Below are 27626 nucleotides of genomic sequence, written 5' to 3' on the forward strand. Positions count from 1 at the left end.
AATGTACCTATTTAGAGGTAAAATGATTACAGGTAGAATAATATTTAAGTCGTAAAACTATTACATTTAATCCTTGCCATATTGTAAGTTGCTCGGAGTCGCAAATATGGTAAATTTTCATCTAAATAGACTATCATAGTACTATAAAAACATTCGCTTAGAATCTGAAAAGTCGATTCAGAAAGTTATGTAAGTATTGTCATCTGACTCTAACACGTCTGCCTCTCGCTCCTTTGTGACTGCGCACAGTTTGCCATTTTATTAACTACAGATATAACAAAAATGTAGAGCAATAATGCTTTATAATACCAATTGTAGGAAATTTTCTGAAATAAACTTTAAAAATGAACCATCCTACGGGTGTTTTCGAGCCGGTGCGTCCCTATCGCACTTACAAATAGTGCTGAAAAGACGATATCGGCTTTATCACGCGATCGTGCTGGCCCCAGAAGAGGTTTTAGGTTGTCATGTCTAGCTTAGCGGTAAGTAAGAAAAAAAAAATGTCTAGCCATGTAAGCTATATAAAATATCGCTACTTTTTACCCTGTCTATTGGTGTTTTCTTACCTCACTTGCCGCTTCAGTAGATAGGCAGCCTTAAGAAAATCAGTTGCATCCATTAGGGTGCCTTTCCACCATCGATGTGCAACGCTACGTTGCTATGAATGCTTCTGATATCCACAATCAGGGGCCTGTTGCATAACAATTTACAACTCATATTACAAGCGGTAGTCCCCCTCCAATTCATTTTATAAGAAAGAGAGTTCCGCTTGTAATACAAGTTGTAAATTGTTATGCAACAGGCCCCAGCTTAGTCGAACCCGTTTCCACTAGGCTTTGTGGAACAATGAACATGGTTAGTGGATATCAAATCAAACACATCCACGTAGCGCATCTCAAAGGCACTCTTAGCAGGGGTGGCTCACTCCGCGATCCTTTCGCCGCGCTACAAGTACATGCCGGCGGCCGCGAGTTCGCGGCCCATTCACTGGCGACGACCTTCGCGCGGCGCAATAGAATTCAATGTCGTCTGCACGCGTGCGGTCCGTTTGTTAATGTAGGTAAGAATTTAGAATGGCGGCGTTTTGTGAACATCAAAGGAGTGAGCCTTCTGTACTTGTACTATTATATATTCTGTGCTCTTAGTATTTACTAATAAGTATATTTCGAATAATTTCCACAATAAAACCTGAAAACTAGCCATGCACATAACTATAAGTAGTGTAGAATGTTTTATAAATAATAATTATATTATAATAAAGCGTTTTTGGGAATGTTAACTTTTTTAACATACGGATGATTATTTGAATACATAGGTATTATAAATGTTAAATAAATAATCATAAAACTCATTTCTTTGTTTTTATTCTCATTATTTACTCACCCGATTTTGATATTCCTAGAAAACATTAGGGTAAAGTATCAGTGCTCGGCAGTTTCCTGCCACTTTCAATCTAAGGACCAGTTGCATCAATCACAAATAGCCAACACATCAGGGGGCCGATTTTTGAGTCTCACGGCGTTCGAATTCAGAAAATTGTCACTGAAAATAATAGGCAATTCACCGTTTTCAACCGGTATTTTAGTGAAAGTGAGACTCAAAAATCGGCCCCCAGATCAAAAAAATTTGCGCTAAATTCGGCAACGGACGGTTTGATGCAATGCAACCGACCCTAAGTGCGTTTTCACATTAAGTATCTGATCCGATATCCCATACAAAAGTAGAAAGAATTTCTAGGAAACTTGTTTTGAACTTGACAGGTTGAACAGTTTTTGAAAAAAATACGGTTAAACTACGGAACCCTACACTGAGCGTGGCCCGACACGCTCTTGGCCGGTTTTACCTTAATGTTTTCTATGAAAGTGCGCACGCAGCCATGCAACTTTTTATACACTGGATGCGAGAGACAAAATAGTTAAGGCGACAAAGTTTCCCGCGCCCAAATACCCTCAACCTGTCGAGCACAAATAATTTTACCCACATCATCATCATCATTGGCCACAGCATCTTTCCAGATGATACTTGCAGCACTTGCAGCGACTAAGTAAGAGGTAGGCATTCTGAGTAGGCAGTCTACAGCCTACATCGGTTATGATGGCTGTACAAGCCAATGGCGGATCGGCATTTCCTGGCGCATCGATCACAAATGTGCCTTGACTCCTGGGGTGGTCCAGCAGCTCTACGGAGACGCTTTTGCTGGAGTTGGTCCAGCCAAAGCTCGTCATGCTTTACCATACCCTCCCTCAAGCTACGACGCCACTCCGGTCTCATCTCCGCACGCTCCTCCCAGCTACAAGATGAAAATGAAAATGAAATATTTATTTTTCAAGTAGGCAAGATGGTATATTGAAGCCATTCATGTCACGTTTGCAGGAGTCCTTGAAACGGAGAAAGGGTCGCCCAACCGGTCTCTTGGCTTCGGCAATCTGTCCGAGCATGACTTCGCGTGGCAATCTGTCAGTGTCCATTCTTTTTATCCACAAAGGTACCTATAATTAGATACCTAGCTGCTCACAGGTTATCAAAGATCATTAGGTGATAGAATATTCCATCCATAGCTAAAATTAAAAAGGACTTATAAGCATATCCCCTCGCTGTTCTTACGATCATTTTAAAACTGCGCCTAAGCATGAATGGTCATTATTTTACCTTTAAATTACTGTCACTTAACTACATTTTGTTTTACACGCGATTATGTCTCTTTGTTTCTTAGAAAATATGATTTATAATAGCTTGGACGTAGATCATTATAGTTTGTTTATTTCCGTTATCAAATAGTTCAAGTTCATAATCTTGTATTGTGCAACCGACATGGTCTGAAGGAAACAGTAATTCTGTTTTATCGATTATCATTATATTATAATGCCAACCTAGTTATAATGGTGTAAAGGTAGAATATCGATTGACATTTATATCGTTGTAATGTCAACTGTGTTTTGTTTTCAATTATTGATAGGAATAGCGTAATAGCTAGAGTATTTTATCGTTGAGAAAATGTCTGTTCAACTGTTTTTATCAATGGGGGAACCCGCCAACTATTTACTACTCAATTATTTCTTTTTTTTTTGTGGTTTTTTAACCGGTGCAATGTAAATTGGCCACGTTATATCGTCGCATGCAACATTATTAATTTATACTTTTATGAGATCATAAATATATGTAGATACCTATAAATTTCTTTGCCATATTCCATCTTAAGAAGGTGACATAATATGGTGTACAAATTTATGAACTCAAGGTATCAGAGCATTCTACGTACATGTAACAAATTACTAAAATTATACCCACTTTAGTCATTTTGTCACGAGACAGCTATAATTAGGTGACCTTGGTATGAAAGCATCTTGGAACAGCAACACTCGTCAATTTAATGTGAAATACGCGTTTATGCTTTTCACAGACATTTTAGGCAGGGTTACACAAATAACAGGGTTGAGTGGAATAAGCGAGGGGAGGCCTTTGCTCAGCAGTGGGACGTGGGACACTATATACCAGGCAATTTTTTTTTTTGCCTAGCAAAAAAAATATCAAAAAATTTGTTTTTCGCTAAAAAAAAAAATTTACAGCTAAGGTAGCTGTAAATTTTTCGACTATCAACATACATATCGTCACTACTTTTAAAAAATCTCGTATCTCACGCTGTACCTCAAAGTTAAAACGCAGTAAGTCTATATGCATTCCATACATACTACAATTTTCTTTTCATTGACAGACGAAGATACAAGTTTTTTAAAAGTAGTGACGATATGCAGATATTATAGGTTAATTTTATAGGGGTGACAATGAATATCTGATATAATAATCTCTAAGGATCTCTTCTTGTCATTAGACATACATATATTACTGTGGAATAGGTAGGATTCGTTTAAAGTTAGCATTTACACAAAAGAGGTAAATAAATAAATAGTCCTTTATTTAAAACAATTACATCATTTACTTAATCTTGTCTAAGGTGGCGTAAAGACATGAAATAAATAACATCACATGGCAATAACTTACATGATCATGATTTGATAGCTTCTAAACAATAAAAAAAATCTGAAATAATACTTTTTAATTTCACTAATTTCGTACATCTTTAGAAAGTATGGCTTTTTGGTTAAATTAGGTACTGAGAAGTTGATAACTATTAAAAATAATCAACAAAGTAGGTAAACATTTGTGTGTAAAAAAAACTATGTAAATGCCTGATTTACTATGAAACGGTGCAACCATAGACAAAAATAACTTAAGGATAGATAACCTTTCTTCTTACTGCTTAATAGTTGGTAAAAAAAATGGAGCAGCCGGTAAATTTTTTTAGGGCTATAAGAAAAGTATTCATAAAGACAATACAGTCAAGGAAAAACCCAGAACTGTTTTTATTTTGAGTATGAATTTGAGAAGTTTGCACCTTATGTTGTATTTTGTATAGTTTTAGGTTTATTTGAATGAGATTATAATACTAATCTGCCTAAACCTAGTTATGTATACTTAAGTACAAGTACAACAACCATTTTTCTAAAGAATGCTTGCCATGCTTAGTTAGTTGCCGCTTTCTTCTCCAGGCCAGCCGGGTCCATGATCGGGGTCTGTTTCTTGACAATACCAGATAACAAGGTCTTGATTTGAGCAATAGCACGTCCAGGGTTCAAGCCCTTCGGGCATGTTCGTGTGCAGTTCATGATTGTGTGGCACCGGTAGACAGAGTATGTGTCCTTCAACTTTGAAAGGCGTTTCGCAGTGGCTTCATCTCTGGAGTCAATGATCCAGCGGTAAGCCTGCATAAGGACAGCGGGGCCAAGATACTTGTCTCCGTTCCACCAGTACGACGGACAGCTGGTCGAGCAGCAGGCACAGAGCACACATTCATATAAACCGTCAAGCTTGGCACGGTCTTCAACATCCTGGAGAAGCTGTACTTCCTTACCTTTAGCGGCCTCCTTGTCGCGCTGCAACCACGGTTCGATGGACTGGTACTGGCGGTAGAAGTTGGTCAGATCTGGGACTAAGTCTTTCACGACGTACATGTGCGGTAAAGGATAGATCTTCGTCGGCTTGCTCAGGTTCTGGTCAATGTGGCTGATGCACGCCAGCGTGTTCACGCCGTCGATGTTCATGGCGCACGAGCCGCAGACGCCCTCGCGGCACGACCTGCGGAACGTCAGCGTAGGGTCCATCTCATTCTTGATCTTCAACAACGCATCCAGCACCATAGGAGCGCACTCATCCAAGTCCACCTGGTAGTTCTGGGTGAAGGGCTTCTTGTCGGGCTCGTCCGGGTTCCAACGGTACACCGCAAAAGTCTTCACTCGCTTGCCCAGAGCCTGCGACGTCGCGAAAGTACGCAGCTGCCCAAAAGTACCAGACGTCAACCTCAGCAACGGCATTATGTAATGTTTTTGTTTATTCCGGGAAAAGAATTTCTTCGTTTATCGAAATCACCACGGGCGAGAGACGTTGCGCGGTCCAGAAAGGTCTGAAGGGAACTCCGCTTGCAGAACCTATCAATTGCACAACACACGAAACCAAAGTTTGGTTTGGGCGAAATTTTTGATGGATAGTAGCTAGAGATATACAGTGATGGATATCATATCGATAATCGAAAATCGTCGGATACGGATAAAGCTAGGAACACACTACGCGGACGTCCGTCGTGAATCGACCGCGGACGGGAATCTGGACAATGGAAATACATATAACCGTGCAAACTATCGGTCGACGGACGTGGACGTGGCCTTGAGCGCATGGACGTCCGATCGAAATCTGGCTCGCTGGATGTTTTGTTCCGTGCACACTGATCGGTCGCGGTCGCGGTCGATTTACGACGGACGTCCGCGTAGTATGTTCCTAGCTTGAAGCTAGGAACACACTACGCGGACGTCCGTCGTGAATCGACCGCGGACGGCAATCTGGACAATGGAAATACACACAACCGTGCAAACTATCGGTCGACGGACGCGGACGTGGCCTTGAGCGCACGGACGTCCGATCGAAATCTGGCTCTCTGGATGTTTTGTTCCGTGCACACTGATAGGTCGCGGTCGCGGTCGTTTTACGACGGACGTCCGCGTAGTGTGTTCCGAGCTTTAGTCGGATACTTCAACTTTTCATGACCTTGTTCTTACACTTAACTTTGTCATAACTGCATAAAATAACTAAATGACATATATCTTTTGATAGTAAATAAATTATTTTCTTATTTTAAACCTAAAAATAAATTTATTCTATTATATTTTCCATTTCACCAAAATATTTCATCGAACTATTTTGGTAAACTCCAACTTAGCACAACACTATAAACTGTTCAAGCCACGCAAAATACCGCTGAATAAAAAAAAATAATCAGAGAAAATTACATGTTTTCATTATCTGTGTATTAAAAAAGTACTTGTGGTTCTGTGGCGGGAACATCTGTCAATGTCGAAAGAAAAGCATTTGCATTTCGTGTTTATTTATAATAGAAGAGATTTTTTTTATGAAAAGCTATAATTTTGCAACGCTCTAGTTATTAGAGTACAACGATGAAGAATGCGGCGTCCATAAGAACGAACTCGAACCACGAATCACCTAAAACTCCTGGCGGGATAAGTAAGTCTCTGTTGACTCCTTGCAGACGAGTTGGGCTCTCGCGAAATTGGAAGAAAAAAGGTCCTTCGCCATTTATATCGCCTTTAGCTTCTAATTCTACTACTAATGTAGAAGTTGTACAACCGAAAAAAGAGAACAGAAAGAGGAAAAGCATCGTTGAACCGCAGGATAAACCAAACGAAAATGATGAAAATATAGCTGCTGATTCTGTGGATAACGATTGTGAAATCTCGACAAATACTACAAAAGAAGAGGAAATAGTGAAAACTCCATTAAGAAATCTAGAATTACCACGCAGAAAAAAATCTAAAACGTTCTTAGCAACACTTAATACTCAGGCAAGTACAAAAGTAACACGGTCAACTGTATCTCTTGAAATTAGCGAATGTACTAAAGAGAATGAAGCCACAGACAATACGATTGATAAGTATATTGAAACAGAGTCTCCTAATATTGAAAATGTAAGTGAAGTGGTCAAAGATGCATCTCCTCCGCCAGAACATTCTAAGAAGATTAGTAAAAGCAAGAAGTTCCAGTCTCCATTGAAAACAGCTCCAAAGATAACTCCTAAAACAGAAAACACGAATTCAGTAAAGGAGAGTGTTGAAGAAACCGCCAAAGAAGTATCTAAACCTATGAAGAAGAAATCTGAATCAAAAACTACAAAACTAAGAAGTCCAAATGAGCTTACTAAAGAATGTATTGTTGTTATACAGAAGAAACTCTTAAAAGTAAAAGAAAAGTATGAAAAAACTGACAAAAACACAAGTGACCCAAAAAAGAACTCTCAACCCCTTTTTGACTCTGATGATGAAGCTCCTTTAAGTACTTTAAATAAAAAAGACAGCAAAGTTAACAAACCTGGACTGACTTTAGAAGATGATGATGATGAATTCATAGCCACCTCTAGTAAGACTAAAAACAAAAAAGTAGAAATCAAAAAGTCTGCTAAAGATAGTAAACCTAAAACTCAAGCTCCAAAAGTTATTCCAGCAGTATCTAAAGTACCATCACAAAGCTCTTTTGATGAAGATGATGATGACTTCTTTGACAAGAAAAAGACTATCATCATCCGAAAAACTTATGATAAAATCTCTAAACCAAATAAAGCTAAGTCTACAGGTTCAATAACACAGACAGATATAGACAACATAAAAGCGAGGATAGATGTTAAGAAAAAAATGCTCCTAGCGAGATCAATGACGGCAGACACTGAAGAACTGAGAGGTTTGATAAAAAAGTGGCAAAAAGGCTGTCAAGAAGCTTTGGTGGAGTTGATGGACCTGATGAGACTCAAGTGTCCGGACAAACACGGCATGGACTACTCGGAGATACTGCAAATGTTGAAAATACCAACGTCATTGGTTGGCTATGATTCTGACCATGATTGCTTCAATACTCCGGAGGATTCTGATGCTGTCTTGTCTAAGTATAATGACTTTTAAATGCTCTGAAATATGAATTTTGTTGATTTAATAAATGTTACTGTTTAATAACTGACTTTTACTGAGTTTTAAAGCATCTCTAAGGCATTCTATAATTATCTATTAGAGAAAATGATTTATTTTTTGTGTTGGTATTAATTTTGTAAACATGAAAATTAAAGCACATAAGGATTTATTTTTGGGATAACTCCAAAACCAGAGTAAATTTGAAAATGGGTAAAATCTAAAGTAAGTAAATTAGTATTCAAGGTATAGAAACATTTATGTCACTGATTATGAATTATCTTTAGTTACAAATTTTGCAATAAGAGGAAGTGCTTCTGACTTAGTACATTATTTTAGCTGTTTATAACATCAACCTGTTTATTAAGTTACTCCAATGTACCTATATAAAATGGTCAAATCAAAATCTCATTAATTAAACTGAATCTGTTTATAGACTGAATAAACAGTCAATCAAGTATTCTCTACTATGGGGAATAAACAAGTAGGTTATGTCAGACAAAAATGATGCAATTGATGAATTATAAACAATTTATTAACAATACACTACATTAAATCTACATCTAGTTAAAATCTGTGAGAACGGATAGGGTTTTCAGGGTCAAACAACTTTGGATCCTTCAGGAACACCTTATCTTTGTAAAAGTATGGCATGAAAGCGCAGTTCTGTGCTTTCTTTATTTCCGCTTCAACTAAAGCTTGTTTCGATTTGCAGAGACCGGTTATATGGCGTCCGTATATCCTGCCAGTATATGGACTCTGGAACTGTGACAATAAACGATAGTTTTTGTAGTCCGGAGTGATGTTTAGTTTACATAATATGCATTGGCGTTCTTCCTTCTTGTAGGGGTTTTCTATTTCAACTGGAGCATCGTTGGAGGTATTCGCAACGTTGGAAGAGAATCTTGGAATGGTAGCCAGCCGTGGACTCCCTAAAATTAAAAACAATGGTTGAGTTTTTCTATAAACTAATTAAAAAGTTTATAGTTGGATTTCAACACTTACAGATGTAACGAGACACCATTGTTTTTAACAGTGACATATTTAATTCACCGTTCTGTTAGTATTTAACCGATATTGTAGATAAAAGTAGACCGATTAAGCTTGGGAAATAGCCAGGAAACATAAGTATCATAACCTCAAAATTTGGACTTGTCATTTATCTATTGGCCCCTGTACACACATGGCCAACGGTTCCACCAGCCCTTTGTGAAACCCCTTGGCCAAGATAAGAGCCGCTGTTTACACATTGGCGAACCAATCACTTGGCATTGGCTCTTCATGAAAGATGGACGTGGAATGAAAAAATCTAGGAAATTCTTGGTCATAGACGTTGTCAGAAAAAAAATATTAAAAAATAATAACCCCGTAGTAAAATTAAATTATTTGCAATATTAACAATTTTTTGAATATTCTGATAAGAACATTTATCTTTTTTAGGAAATACATTAAACATTTGCAAGGTTATTTTATTTCCTAAAATCTACACTATTATTGGCATAGCTAAACTTATTATTTTCGTAAATATATCACTACTGTCCTCTCTGACGGCTGACGACCAACTGAATGAAGCGCCAACGTGTAAACGCAGTTGGCCATTGGCGCCAAGATCCTTTGATGTGTGGACAAAAAACCGACACGAATCGGTTGGCCGGCAAGCGCAAGCGCCAACTGCCAACTTACGGCCAAGTAGCCCTCTACACACATGGCCAAGGGGGTTGGTGGAACTGTTGGCCATGTGTGTACAGCGGCCATATCATTTGAATGTCGTTTTGTTCGTGCATATTTATTTTAAGCCCACAGAAGATCAAAATCAAATAAAAGTGATAAATAATCATAATAGTTGTAAACATATTCAGTATGCTTATAAAAACAAAACTTATTCAAAAGTTTATTTTTATCACTGAATATACAGCACAAGTAGCACAACTTGAAATTTATCACCGTGGGTGTAAAAACGAAACGCGAGTATAAAAAGTAGGCAATTTACCAAATCTTGGCACCGAAAAAAGGCGGCAAATATGAAAAATGAAGGGCAATGGCCAACAAGTATCAAAGCTCAAGCCAAACAAAGTAGGTATCAAACTCCGCTATCTGTTTTTTTTTATCAAATTGCCTGCTTCTTATACTTTGTTGTTGGAAAAGTTTTTATCTGCACGGCAACTTTGCTCAAATATTTTTCTCAGGCATTTTATCATCATCACGTACGGGGCCGAAACGTGGACACTGACGGTACGGCTGGTCCACAAGTTCAAAGTCGCTCAGCGGGCTATGGAAAGGGCTATGCTCGGCGTCTCTCTGCGGGATCGAATCAGAAATGAGGTTATCCGGCAGAGAACCAAAGTGATCGACATAGCCCACCGTATTAGCAAGCTGAAGTGGCAGTGGGCTGGCCATATTAGCCGTAGAACCGACAACCGTTGGGGTAAACGAGTTCTTGAGTGGAGACCGCGTCTCGGCAAGCGTAGTGTAGGACGGCCTCAGGCAAGGTGGAGCGACGATTTGCGCGGGATGGCTGGCAGCAGCTGGATGCGAGCAGCCGAAGATCGGAAACGGTGGCGTGAAATTGGGGAGGCCTATGTCCAGCAGTGGACTGCGATAGGCTGATGATGATGATGATGATTTTATCATCATTAGTTTAAAACACTATTTCTCGGGTTCTATTTGGTAAAAAGTGCAAAGGGCGGTGTAAGGCGTGTGAGTGGATTTGGGAAGTATAAGTTCAGAGAATGTATTATTTATTATACCTACTACCTAGCCTAAGGTAAGGTAGATAGGTTGATAATCGTCCTATTATACTATATACTCTTATTACCAAGATTTAAAGTTACCAAGGTTTAAATGAATTTAAACAATAGAAAGTACCTACATAAATTAGTATAGTTTTCCTCAACTGAGTATAATCAGAATGTAAGTACGTAATGGTGTCATACTTAATTGTAATGAGTTCTGATGATTCCTAGAACAATGATGGGAACAGCAATTAACTCATATTGAAACCTATTTATGTATAGTCTGATCAAAAACAGTAGAAATTACAAAGTGGAAACTGTAGTGTCATCCCTTTCAAATCAATATGTGTGAGAAAACGGGAAGACGCTACAGATTTTTTTTTAGTCACTGTTGGGAGTCAATCGGTCCTCGCTAGAGATACGGGCGGCCGGTTGCTCTTTGCTTGGTAACGGCTGGTTTTGTTGTACGCCACACGACCCTACACTACGAATGTTGACACTTTTTAATTCTTACTCTTTTTTGTCAGACTACATACATACATACAATCACGCCTGTTTCCCAGAGGGGTAGGCAGGCAGAGATCACGGATTTCCATTTACTACGATCCTGACAAATCACTTTCGCTTCACACACTTTCATAACGTTTCTCATACACGCTCGTCGGTTTCGAGTACTTCTGACCTGGCCTTTTTGCAATATTTCCCCGATTTGAACAAGAAAAGTTCGCCTAGATCTTGTTAGACTAAGTATATTATAAGTATTATAATTTATAAACCAAATCGTGGCACTAAAGAAAGGCGCGAATTTCAATATTTCTATAGGAATTAACCTTCGCCCCCTACATATTCAATCACAGTCACAGTTTCGTTTTCTTTCAACCCCTTATTTGCCAAGAGTGGCACTGAAGCTTTAGTAGTTTCATGTGCTCTGCTTACCCCTTTATGGGATACAGGCGTGATTGTACGTATGTATGTATGTATATTCAATCATTTTTAAGGCCGTTAGTCCACTATCGTGGAAATATGATCATAGGCAACATGTCGTCCTTTTTCTTCACGTTGGAGAAAAAGGGAGGAAGACAGACCTATGATCATATTTCTATGATAAACATATGATAGTGGACTATCGGCCTAAGTGTTATGACTCGTCGATGATTCCGCCAAGCAACGTCAAGGTTTAGGAAGGCACGCGTTTCAGCCGGCGAGCCCTACATTTGGTTGCCCAAGATTTGATTAAAAAAAATGAAAATGTAGGGTGAAGGTTTATCGTTCATACATACATACAACATACATACAATCACGCCTGTATCCCAAAAAGGGGTAGGCAGAGCACACGAAACTACTAAAGCTTCAGGGCCACTCTTGGCAAATAAGGGGTTAAAAGAAAACGAAACTGTAGCATTGCAGTGACAGGTTGCCAGCTTCTCGCCTACACCACAATTTAACCCATATCCCATAGTCGCCTTGTACGACACCCACGGGAAGAAATGGGGTGGTGAAATTCTTAACCCGTCACCACACAGGTGACGTTTCTAGTCGTAGGACGTAGGTTGATCGTTCATAGTCCCATAGAAAATTCGAATCTCGCGCGTTTTTCAGTGACAAGATTAGCTTCACCCTCTATAGATACAAGTTATGTAACTTTGTAAATACATTAGCATTCTAGCAGCTGGCTTTAAGCTTACTGCGTTATCTCGCGAGAGAAAGCTTTATTTGGACTTTGCAAGTAAACGAGATGTTGCTTTGAGTCTATTCCCATGATTTCAGATTCAGATAGGAGTTTGGTATTTTGACATAGGCCGGCAACAGACAGTCTTAAATTTCATAATCTTAAAAAATCATAATCTTACAAAATCAGATCGAGTGCCTTGCCACACACATTCTTAAAATTCAAATTATTCGCAATCTGTCAGATCAATCTGAAAAAAATAATCTTAAAAAATAAGACTGTGTGTGGACAGTTGCGAAATTGTATGGGAATCGTGCACTCGATCTGATTTCATAAGATTATGATTTTTTAAGATTATGAAATTTAAGGCTTCCCACAGACAGTCTTAAAAATTCATAATCTTAAAAAAAAATTGTATGCAATCTGACAGTTCAAACTGACACTGACAGATCTGTCAGTGTCAATTTGCATACAATTTTTTTTTAAGATTATGAATTTTTAAGACTGTCTGTGGGGAGCCTATGACTGTCTGTTGCCGGCCATACAGTCTGACCAAAAAGAGTAGACATTAAAAAGTGGCAACATTGGAATGTCATCCCTTTCAAATGATGTGTGAGAAAACGGGACGACACTACGATGTTGCCACTTTTTACTTTCTACTTTTTTTGTTCACTTTGGTCAGACTGTAGCTTGGGCACGGTGACAGAATCATATAGGTTATGTGAAAAGCAATATGTGACACATGGAAGGTACATAGTAAAATTGTTTTCGCCTATTTAGGGCGTTTACACTTGAATCCCTCACTGAGCTCAGGATTCAATAAATTGCTCGTAGCAATACTGAGGCGAACGAAGGCGAGGTTACCCGAAAGGAACAGTGTCGCACCATTGACCACACGCATGTACTCCAGTGAACCATGAAACTTCACGTTCAGTAACAATTTACACGTACTTAATAACGATTTCAATATTACATACATACATACAATCACGCCTGTATCCCATAAAGGGGTAGGCAGAGCACATGAAACTACTAAAGCTTCAGTACCACTCTTGGCAAATAAGGGGTTGAAAGAAAACGAAACTGTGACATTGCAGTGACAGGTTGCCAGCCTCTCGCCTACGCCACAATTTAACCCATATCCCACAGCCGCCTTCTACGACACCCACGGGAAGAAAGGGGGTAGTGAAATTCTTAACCCGTCACCACACAGGTACGATTTCAATATTTTGTGCAACATACCCTGCTAATTAGTAAAATTGCATAGAACTCAGAAGAACAGGTTAGCATCGAATATATTAGCCCTGGGGATCGATTTTTTAAATTCGCCCTTCGCAAGTCTGTGGAAAACGACGTAATGCTATTTTTGAAAAAGGACCGCTAGTAATTTTTAAACTAGTTGTAATGACCACTTGTTTTCGTTTCTGTTAGTAGAATTTAAATCGCTAGTAGTCGAGATATTATTGAACGAATTTCACGAAATCGAATGGCCGAGATTCAAAAATCGGCCCCCAGACCGAGCTTAACACTTAAGCTGAATTTACATCTCCAAGTTACGAGTATTGCTGTAAGAAATGTTTTAATACTTATGAGATGCAACTAATGCAACTTTGGGTAAGAGTGAGTGGCAAATATCTGCTTTTCTTTCTTGTATATGTTTCAAAACTTGCAAGAATATCTTGCAGGTGTAAATTCAGCTTTATAACTAAGATAAATTTCGGGGCGGGGCTATTAAAATCGTCGCAAACCGTATCGCGTACCGAGCGCCAACGTCATCTATCGATGGCCATTTCACGAAATTGATGAGCGCTCTAAGGAATAAGGCCTCTTAACTCACGTAATTAGGGTTCCGTAGTCAACTAGGAAAGGAACCCTTATAGTTTCGCCATGTCTGTCTGTCCGTCCGTCCGTCCGTGGATAATCTCAGTAACCGTTAGCACTAGAAAGCTGAAATTTGGTACCAATATGTATATCAATCACGCCAACAAAGTGTAAAAATAAAAAATGGAAAAAAATGTTTTATTAGGGAACCCATCTACATGTAAAGTGGGGGCTGATATTTTATTTCATTCCAACCCCAACGTGTGATATATTGTTGTTGGATAGGCATTTAAAAATTAATAACGGTTTACTAAGATCGTTTTTTGATAATATTAATATTTTCGGAAATAATCGCTCCTAAAGGAAAAAAAAGTGCGTCCCCCCCCTCTAACTTTTGAACCATCTGTTTAAAAAATATGAAAAAAATCACAAAAGTAGAACTTTATAAAGACTTTCTAGGAAAATTGTTTTGAACTTGATAGGTTTAGTAGTTTTTGAGAAAAATATGGAAAACTACGGAACCCTACACTGAGCGTGGCCCGACACGCTCTTGGCCGGTTTTTTTAGGGGCAAAGATGTGGTTTTCTTGTCCGGAAACAGCGTTTGATATCAAAAATGAACCAAGTGCGTAGTGTGTGGTTCAGAAATTGCAATATTTAAGCGTTATGGGGGTATTTGGGTACGAAAAGATACACCTATACCTGCAAGAAGAGCTGGAAGAGCGATAAAGAATAAAGATGCCAACAGTGTTCCGTTGTTATATCTCAAACGATTGTCATCTTGGCTAAGCATTTGGTTTGGAGAAGTTCTATTTTGAAATGTTTGGCGTTGAAGACTTTATTATCTATTCGTCTTTATCCACGCTAACAGCCTAAGTTTTATTTACCTACGCCTACCCACAATTGCGAAAAGCTTGCAAAACCCAACCAGCCAGTTGTTGGTACATATTAGACGACCATTTAGAAACGGCCAGTCAAAATGCGGAAATGCACTCCGCTGCGCCGCGTTTTCCTATGACCGGGTAGCCGTAAGTGGTTTCACGTTTCTTGTGTGTGTAAACAAGAATACAAGAAATCTACTCACAACCGGTGAAGCCGCGGTACGCAACGCGCGCACGCCGTGATATTAAAAAAAATATTTTTAAAAACTATCCATTGATTGTCTGTGCCGTGTTTGCGCGCGAAAAGTGACAGTGACGTATTCCTATTCCATATTTTGAATTTCGAATTTCAACTTGTGCTGTTTTTGGTGACATTTATTTTTAATTTCAAGAGGCGTTTTTCTGGATAAACTACCTTCATGACTGGTGAGTTATATGAATTTATGGAATTTTTTCAAAGGATTATTTATTATTATTTCATTCTAGTGCAATCGAATGGTATTGGTACTCAACTAATTAATAAACGCGTTAACAAACAAGCCACTTATGCAAGTTCCGTAGTCATAATAATTAATTTATATAATCGATAAGGTGGTTTATGCACTGCAGTGCAATTTTGAAAGTGTTGAAAAGTAAAAGTTTTGATTGTCCGGTGACAAAAATCTCGAGTTACGATGTACGGAGTAAGAAATCAAGGTCGTGCGGAGAAAGTGGCCCGTTGTGTGAATGAGGCTTACGTATATGGGTTCTTTACCGTGTTACTTCGCTTCCGGGCTTAGGACAGGTTGACCGCGTGTTTCATCTAATAAAATACCTAATGTGAAATCGAGGAAAGCAAAGGATTGCTTCTCTTTCCACTTTACACGTCACTGTATACTGTATCAGAGAGTAAAACTACTACATATTTGCTTTCTTCTGTAGGTAATACTTAAATACTTGAGATGTTTCAACATTTAGATTTACATATACCTACGTCATTTTAGGTGCCTGATGTCTGCCGGTACTAAATTATGTACACCCAAGAGGGGTCACTTATGTATAATTTGTATGGAAATTACATACGTATAATATAACTCTTGAGAATATATTTTGTTTTACAATTTAGAAAAAAGGGGAAGTGCGACTTTTTTCTAAATTGTGAAACAAAATATAATTTGTTTTACAATTTAGAAAAAAGGTCGCACTTCCGTCAGTAGGAGAACCTCGAGTCAAACCAAACTAAGTTTACAGCGGTTTTGATATCCTCGCCTCTGTTAAGTAAACGTTTTGTACTAAGGTGACGGACCCAATCATGGACAGTTTAAGAAAAAAATTCGCCTGTTTTTGATATTTCACTGATAAATGTAAAAATTCTACCGCCAAGCGTGTTAAATCTTGAATGTCCTATCCTTCTTCTACATTTCAAGCTTATTGCAGAATAGATACTTCTATTGGTTTCTTCATAGTTAACAAATTAAAACTAGGTGTTTTTTCTCCAATTATGGACGGCATCAGTTCTCCAGTAATGTATCCCCCATTATGGACAGTGAAATAAGTTTAAAATTTTACTTTTAAAGCCAACTGATACGCAATGAGTCAATTTTATACACCATAAATACAATTAGTTTGGGTTATTTTAACATAGGATTGTTTCTTGTAAATTTTGGTTTTGTAAATTGTTCCTTGTCCATCATAGGAGGTAGGCAGTTTTTCGGGTCCAGTAATGGACACTCGCAAAATAACGTAATTTCTTTATATCTTTGGAGCAACAAACTAGTATGTTTTATACCTTATCTCATGCTTAATGCAGTAAGTAAAACGCATTCAAGATTACACCGTGCGTTATTTTTTTATTATTTTATACATGAACTCATCTCTCTTAGCAACATTACTAAGAATTCGTCTTGATATTTTTTTCAGTAAACTGGTGAATCTTGTCTCCAAATCCTTCAGAAATAACCGAATTAATTGAAACTTCAAAATTAAACAGCTCTACAACTCTAGTTTATGGTACATAGCCGTCAGTTTTTAGAAACTTATTCTAGATACTTATTTTTAAGGATTTGTGTTTTTTTGTCCATAATGGCATCACCGTCCATTATGGGATATTTTACCTTACGTACTATCAGCTGCAAAAGTGCATGGAGAAATTATGAATGAATTCATTGATAACTTCGCTATGCACTTTTGCAGCTGATACGTCTACGTACGTCGTAACTTCATAATCTTGGGACGAAAACGTTGTAAGTATATAACTTATTAAAAGCCGGATGATAAAAAACTAGCACCGGTGAGGTTGCCAAAATCGCTGATAGCTGGATAGAAGTTCCATTTCAGAACCCTAAAAATTATTATCACAAATTGTAAAATAAACTGAAGACATCGACAAAAAAAGATGAGCTATCCCTAAGGTGGTATTCTATTCTATACTTGTCCATTTTTGATGTGATGTGTAATGGACAGTAGTGTCCGACCGAAACATGTTTTCTGGACGAAACCAAAACGAAAACGAAGGTTCGGCCTTGGCTCTAGTTTCGGCCGAAACCGAAACTGTAGAAGATTTGTTAAAATCGCCAAAAAAATGTATAAAATCGTTTTTATACTCATCTTAACTAGACCCTACTCATACTCTTGTATTTTTTTTATAATTTTTGAGTTTACTATTTGTCATTTGTTATTTTCGAACTCGTCTTATCACCTTATCAGGAACTTTTAAAATTCTGGAAAAGTGATCCCAACGCGACCCAAAAGTACAATTTAAAAAAGTTTCGGCCCGGCCGAAAGGGGCCATTTTTTTCAAAGTTGTCCACCCCACTTTTTTTTTGGATTTGGATTTTTTTATGTGGTTTCCACTCAGAATCGCGAGCTCTTTCAATTCTAATAGGAGAAAAAAGTGTCCCAAGGTTTTTTTCCCATTCCGTTACCATTTTTTCATACATTTTGTATGGCGGTAACGGAATGGAAGGTTCGAAAAAATGTATGGAAATCTTGGGACATTTTTTTCTCCTATCAGGATCGAAAGAGCTCGCGATTCTGAGTATTAATCGCGTAAAAAATACCCATGTTACAAAAAAAGTGGGGTGGACAACTTTGAAAAAAATGGCCCAAAGATTCAGCCGTTTTTTTGGCCAAAAACCGAAACTATGGCTGACACAGGATTTTTCGGCCGAAAGTGACCGAAACCTTAGTATAAGTTTGTTAATTAGTTCCGATCACAATGCTGTCCCTAAAACTATTGCCATACCTCGTAGTGGGAATTGTGTTAGGATGTAGGCTATAAGTAAGATTTTATAACTTGTCTGTAAATATTATTGGTCTGTATCTGTTTGTTTCCCAAATAAAGAAAAAAAAACCGAACCTTCGGTCGGTCACTAATGGACAGACAGATAATCGTGTATCGCGCCTCACTATTTTATTAAGCAAAATGTCACAGGAGGAATACCACCTTTCACTTCACCCACCAATAATAACAATATAGCCATTAGCTATTACTATTAGGTACTCGTAGCTCTTCGAAAACCTGTTTTCTTTTGTAGCTCGAGAATAATCGAATTAATTATTTTTTTATGGCTATTATATGCATTATGATGATAATAGAATAGAAGATGATGACAGATAAGATAACATAATGCTGCTCCTATGTCCGAAGAATAAAAAACGAGTTCGCTTTTTCTTATTACCTCCCTATAATATTTATAACCCCATATAATGAGGAATTTTTTTTTTACTTCGTCGGTGGCAAACAAGCATACGGTCCGCCTGGTGGAAAGAGTTCACCGTGACCTATATGGTTGGGTTGCCGACGACTCAAAGGACAATAGACGGAGCAAATTAGTTCCGTAGATCCTTCCGTCACGAGCACATCGCACCCTCGATGAGCTCTGGCAGCCTTACTCACGGGCAAGAACACAACACTATGGTATAGGTAATGTTATTCAGTATAGGTAGCCTTTTTTTTCAATCTATGTAAAATCTGACTAGGGTTAAGTTGGCAACAACTTTATAGCCCTGACATTGTACGGGTTAAGTTTGTAATTTAAGTAATTAAGGTCTGTAATTTTTTTCTAAACATAATTTAACCGAAGTTTGAAGTTTAAAATATATAATCACCGGTGATTTGCACCACCGAAGTGGTCAAAACTAGTCAAATTCGCTGGCAACACACCTTATTGGCATGACTCTGTTACTGATATTAGCCCGAAAACCGATATTAAATAAAATAAAAATTTGCTAGTATGTTAAACCACTTTTTAATTTTATGACGCGTTTTTCACGGAGCGTTGTTTGCGTCATTCAAAAACGCTTAATGTCAAGAAAAACTAGATTTGGCGGCAAACTGGTAACGTTACCACGCACGAATCGTGTGTGACGCCGAATTATGTATGTGTGCTGTATTAATTAAAAATATACATAATTTATTAATGTAAGTTACAATGTTTAAAATATACGGACTTTGCTACTCAGAGTGAGTAAGCGGTTTAAGTTTTATTTTTATTTTCAAGGGTAGGTATTAGGTATTCAGACGTCTACTTTTAAGTATTTTAACAACATGCCTATTAACTATCCATACTAATATTATAAATGGGAAAGTGTGTGTGTTTGTTTGTTTGTCCGTCTTTCACGGCAATCGGAGCGACGATGGACGTGATTTTTTTAAGTGGAGATACCTAGTTGAAGGGATGGAGAGTGACATGGCTACTATTTGTATCTTTCTAATGTGAGCGAAGCCGCGGGTAAAAGCTAGTAATAAATAAATACCACGACGCAGATACTCAGGCACTCAATGAAATATTAATAAAATAAAGTGTAGGCGGCTATGGGACACATTAATACCGACATAACTACATATTTAAGTAATAAAAAGTATGCGAATTTATTAGTGAAAAAAAAAAGCAAATTAAAAAAGTGGTGGACGAGTTTGCTTACCATAGATAATTTTAATTTCGCGCCTTTTTCTAATGACCTGAGTAGGGCGTGTATCGCTGGTTTTTGACTTTTACGTAAGTTGTAGTTTTAACTTGTAATATTCATATTAAATACCCAACTAACTTACATTTTCTGGAATCCTGAATAGTTTAGTTTTAACTAACCTTAGTTGTTTTTAGCTCCCCTCCACATACAGCCAATGACCAAGGATTACCTTTACGTATAAAATCAATGCTATTTTGTGGCTACAACGCATTGTGTTGTTGTATACATTCTTGCTTACGTCTTTGGAACCTAGCCAAGAAGACAATTGCCCTACGACAACTTTTTACCTCTCTTTAGAAAGAGAGGTAAAAAGTTGGAGGGTAGAGTCAACCTTGGCAAAAAAGACTCAAAATTAAGAAGTGGCAACATCATAGTGTCTAAATCGTCTCGTTTCCTCCCACATAGGCCGGCCTGCAACCTGTCAGTTCAATCTGAAAATTATGTCAGTTTGAACTGACAGGTTGCATACAAATCTTTTTTAAGATTATGAATTTTTAAGACTGTCTATGGCGTGCCATACTGATTTGAGAGATCCCTTATAGGGATAAGTTCGCCTTTGTACCTCTGTTCCTGTAAACTGTATATGAATCTGTTGTACACAATAAAGTGATTACTACTACTATTTGAAATGGACGACATTACAATACAATGTTGCCACTTTTGATTTCTACTCGTTTTGCTGGACTCTAGTAAAGTGAGATGGGCAAAACAATGGGCATGTTGGCTACGCGCTTAGTGGTACTAATTGCTGTATTGCGTAATGATTATTAGCAATCATTAGATGCACATGTGAGTTGTGACAATGTACAGGCATTCTTCCGTTCTTCATGAATCATTTAGAAGGTTTCTTTTTTTAAATGCCTCGTCGCGTTTAAAATTTTGATTCATTTTTTTTTTTAATTTTCGTACTTTTTCTACTCAGACTATTTAATAAATACTATACTGGCAGGCAAGGCCGAGCTAACCATATAATATGCGAAGGTTGGCCATACTGGCTTTAGGTAGGTATTAGGTTTTATGAAATGTCGAAATTCTCTCCCTTTTCTGCGGACATTACAAAAATTAACAATTTATGCGGACATTTTTCTAATATTTACGTCAGACAAATTAAAAGTTATGCCGAAAAGGGTAAAATACAAAAATTGAATTAATATCTATATCGGATCGGATAATAATAAAAGTGACAGTGACGTATTCCATATTTTGAATTTCGAATTTCGACTTGTGCTGTTTTTGGTGACATTTATTTTTAATTTCAAAGAGGCGTTTAAAAGTTATGCCGAAAAGGGTAAAATACAAAAATTGAATTAATATCTATGGGAAAAACATAGGACTGAAACTACACCTCGAAGATTTTTTTTAAAAAAGTCGATCCCGTGAATTCCTTGTGAAGTTCGAATCCCGTTAAAGTCTTTATTACTAAAACTTGATTAGTTAATAATGTATTAGTAGAACATGTTAGATAAAAATAATTTAACCGAGCCGGCGTAGCTTTATTTGACGTTCATATGCGCATTGTAATATGCCTGCTTGGAAAATAAATATTTCATTTCATTTCAACCATTAACTATATCCTTCAAATTGTCCTGATATAAAGGGATCCAATTTTTTTTTTTTTAATAAAATATTTTATTGAGCAAGTGTACCGTACAGCCAGATGTGTAGGTCCCTGACTTCTGAGCTAGGTAAAACCTGTGTTACAGAAGTCAGTGTCCTCTCCCAGATTTAGTTTTCATATAAATCTAATCTTACACTAATTTTGCTTAACAGCTAACAATTTTTTGCAATATATACAATTTACTTTGTATTAGTGATATAGTTTATAATTATTTTACATTTATTCTTTAATTTGACTTGGAAAGAACGATGTGATCTGAAAGTTACAAAATAGACTTCCATTATACAGGAATATTTCGTTCTAGTGAAACTTTGCATAGTGATTTTTGAGGTAATAACTGTCGTAATAATTAACAACCTTTATTGTGGGACTGCGTTTTCACATTATCCGATCCGATATTGGATGTCAGAAGGATTTCAATAGCAAAAATCAAAGGTGGCGGCTTAAATGTAATATCGGTCCTACATCCGATATCGGATCGGATAATGTGAAAATGCACTAAAGCTGAAATCGCTAAAAAATGTAAACCAAACCAATAATTCTTTTCTAATAATAAGAATCCAAACTAATACTTATTATAAATGGGAAAGTGTGTGTGTCTGTTCATTTGTCCGTATTTCACGGCAAAACGGAGCGATGATTAGACGTGATTTTTTAAGTGCAGATAGTTGAAGGGATGGAGAGTGACATAGGCTACTTTTTGTCTCTTTCTAACACCCCTCTATACTAAAATGGGGGGTGGAAGTTTGTATTCCGCAATTTTCGAATGTAACGCGAGCAAAGCCACGGGCAAAAACTAGTATCTAATAAAGTGGTTATCGCTGCACAAAAACTAAGGAATATTTCCTTTTATTTTATTTTGACGACCGGTCTGGCGCAGTCGGTAGTGACCCTGCCTGCTACGCCGCGGGCCCGGGTTCGAATCCCGGTAAGGGCATTTATTTGTGTGATGAGATATTTGTTCCTGAGTCATGGACGTTTTCTATGTATATAAGTATTTATATATCGTTGTCTGAGTACCCACAACACAAGTCTTCTTGAGCTTACCGTGGCCCTCAGTCAATCTGTGTAAGAATGTACTATAATATATTTTAATTTAATAATATTTCCTGATGGAAAGTTTGACCGTGACATGTCCATTTTTGCCAAAAGCAATGTCATAGTCAAACAAACGTCACCTGCAATGTAACTTTCTAAAGTCAAATCGGCCCCAGCTGTGTACGAAGTGTTTCAGCAAACAGATCTGAGAAAGCGATCGAGTTACATGTCTCGAATATAAGCAGTCCCTGCACGGGAAGCATGGTCGCGCGATAGACGATAAAATAGCAGGCCGTCCCTATCGCACTATTTGTAAGTGCGATAGGGACGGCCTGATATTTTATCGTCTATCGCGCGACCATGCTTCCCGTGCTGGCTTTCCGGAGTTCATCACCGGTCTGGAGCAGTCGGTAGCCCTGCCTGCTGCGCCGCGGGCCCGGGTTCGAATCCCGGTAAGGGCATTTATTTGTGTGATGAGCACAGATACTTGTTCCTGAGTCATGGATGTTTTCTATGTATATAAGTATTTACATATTATATATCGTTGTCTGAGTACCTAACAACACAAGCCTTCTTGAGCTTACCATGGGCCTCAGTCAATCTGTGTAAGAATGTCCTATAATATTTATTTATTATTTATTTTTATGACTAAATTGACATACCTTTTTAATGATAAGTCTGTGGCAAACAAGCATATGAGCAGCCTGATGGTAACCAACGGGCCTCTCGCTCGTTTTTGCCCAGAACGTGCAAGTTGTGGAATGAGCTTACTTCTGAGGTATGCCATGGGGTTCTTCAAGAAGCGTGTATTTAGAATTCTCAAAGGCCGGCAACGCATAAGTCGCTCCTCTGATGTTGCTTATGTCCATAAGCGATGTTAACTGCTTCCCATCAGGCGGCTCGTCTGCTCGTTTGCTGCCTGTATAATAAAAAAAATATTTTTTTGGCATAACGTTGCATGCATGTTACGCCTGCAAAATAATAGGGGTAGCAAGTTCCCTGCTGGTTTTTAAGTTGGGAGTTTTTTTCTTGAAGTTGATATCGGTTCCGAAACGTAGACTGTTCCGTATTATATGAATACTCGAAGTACTTCGTAGATGTGACACATGGGCACACCCACCATAAAAATACATCTTTGACAACTTTATGTGTATATGCATGCAAAACTGGACCCTACCTTAATCGTTCACAGCTTAGATTTCCTTGTATACCGCACAACTTTACTTAATCTGTTTACAGAAACTCTTGCCCTACTGGAACCTACGCATTACGCATACAAATTAACGTGTGCTGTTGCCTAAACTTAGAACTAAACATTTCATAACAATTCTAGGAAATCCTTAGAAGGTGGCGCCGCGATTGGCGGCAAAATTAAAATGGTTTTATTAGGGACCAATAAAATTGTCGAAACAGGTTTTACCCAATTTTATTGTAACTGTCTACGGTATGGATGGATGGATACAGGTAGTGTTATATGGAATCTTTAATGGTATCATTAATTTTCGCGTTTTTAGGCTGGTTCCATGGTAAAAATTACTTAATGAGGACTGAGAAGAAGATAAACTGACATATTATCATGCTAAGTAGCGTCAATTCACATAGGTACATACACATTTTTGATATTTTTTTTCTGGTTTGTCAACACATGCTATGTTCAGTTGCAGTGGCGACATCTATCCTAACTTTTCAACGTGCCTCCTTACTGTCAAGTCGGTAAATGATCATTGTTCTCGGTTATTGAGTTTAGCGCCATCTCTCGACACATTTAGGTATTACAGTGATGTTCATTCATCAAGCATGTCGTTCGATGTTCGATCGATTAGTATGCTGAACATCTGCAAGTTTTCGAGTTTCTAGTCGACAAACCGGTAGTTTTATGACCTTGTTATAAAATTCGTAGGTTTCAAGGACTTAGCATTATTTGGTTTGTTTAAAAGTCAATTTCATATGCCTTTAATAGTCGTAAATTTTAAGCCAAAAATTTAGTAAGGTACTGCGGGGCAACGACTGGGGGACAATTGTAACTGATCCATTTTTAGGGTTCCGTAGTCAACTAGGAACCCTTATAGTTTCGCCATGTCTGTCTGTCCGTCCGTCCGTCCGCGGATAATCTCAGTAACCGTAAGCACTAGAAAGCTGAAATTTGGTACCAATATGTATATCAATCACGCCAACAAAGTGCAAGAATAAAAAATGGAAAAAAATGTTTTATTAGGGTACCCCCCCTACATGTAAAGTGGGGGCTGATATTTTTTTTCATTCCAACCCCAACGTGTGATATATTGTTGGATAGGTATTTAAAAATGAATAAGGGTTTTTAAGATCGTTTTTTGATAATATTAATATTTTCGGAAATAATCGCTCCTAAAGGAAAAAAAAGTGCGTCCCCCCCCTCTAACTTTTGAACCATATGTTTAAAAAATATGCCGAAAATCACGAAAGTAGAACTTTATAAAGACTTTCTAGGAAAATTGTTTTGAACTTGATAGGTTCAGTAGTTTTTGAGAAAAATACGGAAAACTACGGAACCCTACACTGAGCGTGGCCCGACACGCTCTTGGCCGGTTTTTTTCATTATTACACCATGATGTTGATTTCTACATGTATCCATGCACTGAACACGCCTACCATATATAATATATAACCGGTGGACACTCTATTTAATAATGCAAACATTGTAAAACATGGAAAAAATGGATCAGTTACATTTGCCACCCAGTCGAGATTTGCCCCGCTGTACCTTAGGTAAACTTTTTCGAGTCTGCATTACAATCATACTCGTAGCATTCATAGTTTGCGCTAGAGAAGGTAATTTTACTAAACTAGCTGATTTAGACGACGTTATTTAAGACGTTATTTAAATCCCATCAGACTCAACAGTTGACACTTAACATTGCCTCGTCATTGGCGTCACGCGAATACCCGACCTTGCCCTTTGACCCTTCGTGCAGCTACAGACATCATACTTAGTACTTACTCAGATGATCATCTGTAACCTGGTTTTATTATGGTTTAAACTTAACCGCTTAGAATTTTTCATTGAGCGTATACTGGTGCCGCTGTGACAGCTACGAAATAACACGAAGAATTGGCTTATTTATGTTCCTTACCATGGGACTCGATCAATCTGTGTAAGAAACTCTTTTTTTTAAATTATAAATGGATGAAAAGTATAAAAAAATTATAAATGATGAAAGTAGGGGGACATTGGTTACTCGCGTCCGTAGGAAGATTACCTTAGATTCCCTACACGTGTCCCCTGGGTGGTGCTAAAAAGTAATCAACTTTGGCTGCTGCACTGCACTTTTTATGAGAGCCTCGCAGCAATATACAGAAACAGTTTTTGTCCACTGCTATCAACTACTCGCTAATTACAATTAAATAAGCATGAATCCAATGGACCTACAGAAGACCTGATCACCCTTAGCGACGAGGCCAAGAAATGGCTGATTGGACTCAATGTTAACCTATGAATGTTTCTGTTCTTTGCCATACGACTAAATAAACCCAGGAGATGTCTGTTCACCCTAGATTTGAAGGTTGCCGGGTTATATGAGCTCGGAAATATAGCCGCCGGCAAGGAATTCTACTCCTTGGCAGTGCGCATAAGAATAGAAGAAGCAAAGCGCTTCGTGCGCATTCGCGGAATATCTACCAAGTAAGGATGGAAACTGGCCGTGCGTATAAGAGTGCGTCTAATAATCTAATTATTTATTAGACGTCGGCGAAATGAGTTGGATTTTGTTTAAGTATATATATCTGAAATAAAACTATGGAAACAGATTAAATCGCGTATAATGAATTTAAAATAAATCCCGACGTTTCGAACTCTTTACCTTTACCTATATTATTTGTGGTCATGGTTCTTTAATATTACTTGTTGTATGTGGGTAGCTTTTGCACATTGTAAAATTTTTCCTCAGTCACCCGTACAGTTTCGAACAACTACAATATCATAATTTCAGTTTCTTTCAACCTATATTGATTTAGACTAACACGATTTGCACTCATAATTTTAGAACAAAACGGGACTTAATCGCGTAAACACTTACATTTCATTTAATTCTATCAACGGAACGTCTGTTCTACAGCAGAAAAGTACGTGAAGCGATTGAAATTAGGAAGCATCGAAATTTCAACCAAAATGAGGGACAGGGAATTTCTTCTTCGTGGAATCCTGTGATTAGCAAATGTAAGCGTGAAAAAACACCGAGGGACACACCGGCTGATGTCGTGAGTGTTGTGTGTAGGCAAAGTGACAACCCTAGCGCAAAAGTGAATAATCAAGAACAAGTGCGGGTAGTTCGAGAAACTCGCGCGGCTAGAAGATGTTGATGCAATTCCTCGCCAGTCTACCCGTGACACGAACATAATGTGATGTTCGAAACGTCGGGCCTAATATAAATGTAAGTGTTTACGCGATTAAGTCCCGTTTTGTTCTTTCAACCTGTCAATTGTTAAAAGTGGCGCTGAAACTGAGAGGTTTCATATCACGTGCTCTTCCTACCCTTTTAGGGAATATAGGCGTGAGCTGTACATGTATGTAATTATGTATCTACGTGGTTAAAAAAATACGCGTTTGTCAAATGAAAATTCGGCATACATTGGGCAATCTTATGAGGTTTTCTATTCTATAGAGAATGGTTCTTTAAGCTCCATGTGTAATTTTTCCAACATTTTTGCTGTAATTTCTAATAGAAAGTATACAAATTAAATACCCTTATGTAACAAGAATCCAGATATTTCGTAGCACTAACCAGTTATTCCAGTCCGTCAATAGCTAAACGCCGAGGACCTCAAATGCAATAGCTTACATGTGATGTGACTATTCACGTGCCGGTTGGGAAACGTTTCAACCAGTTTCGAACCACAGAAATCAATTCTCGACCTTATTTTATAT

The 27626-nt window shown here is 37.9% G+C and overlaps 3 protein-coding genes across 3 annotated transcripts in view; 1 reads left to right on the top strand and 2 right to left on the bottom strand.

Moving 5' to 3' along the window:
- Window positions 1-3896: 3896 nt before the first annotated feature.
- On the bottom strand, window positions 3897-5557 carry LOC125238417 (succinate dehydrogenase [ubiquinone] iron-sulfur subunit, mitochondrial). Its single transcript, XM_048145745.1, has one exon. The coding sequence runs from the start codon at window positions 5367-5369 to the stop codon at window positions 4521-4523; it is 849 nt and encodes a 282-aa protein (XP_048001702.1). The 5' UTR covers window positions 5370-5557; the 3' UTR covers window positions 3897-4520.
- Window positions 5558-8531: 2974 nt separating this feature from the next.
- On the bottom strand, window positions 8532-9177 carry LOC125238444 (28S ribosomal protein S18c, mitochondrial). The gene is made up of 2 exons (XM_048145792.1): window positions 9024-9177; window positions 8532-8950 (listed from the first exon to the last, which is right to left on the bottom strand). Exons 1-2 carry the CDS (start codon window positions 9058-9060, stop codon window positions 8586-8588), a joined length of 402 nt encoding a protein of 133 aa, XP_048001749.1. The 5' UTR covers window positions 9061-9177; the 3' UTR covers window positions 8532-8585.
- A 6158-nt stretch (window positions 9178-15335) lies between these two features.
- LOC125238257 (ABC transporter G family member 23) overlaps window positions 15336-27626 on the top strand; it is a 165317-nt gene continuing 153026 nt past the window's right edge. The window contains exon 1 of the mRNA XM_048145533.1: window positions 15336-15546. Within this exon, the coding sequence (XP_048001490.1) occupies window positions 15540-15546 (7 nt within the window). The 5' untranslated portion in view covers window positions 15336-15539. The remainder of the gene's footprint in view (window positions 15547-27626) is intronic.

This window comes from Leguminivora glycinivorella, chromosome 23 (assembly GCF_023078275.1).
Source record: "Leguminivora glycinivorella isolate SPB_JAAS2020 chromosome 23, LegGlyc_1.1, whole genome shotgun sequence".
Taxonomy (NCBI): Eukaryota; Metazoa; Arthropoda; class Insecta; order Lepidoptera; family Tortricidae; genus Leguminivora; species Leguminivora glycinivorella.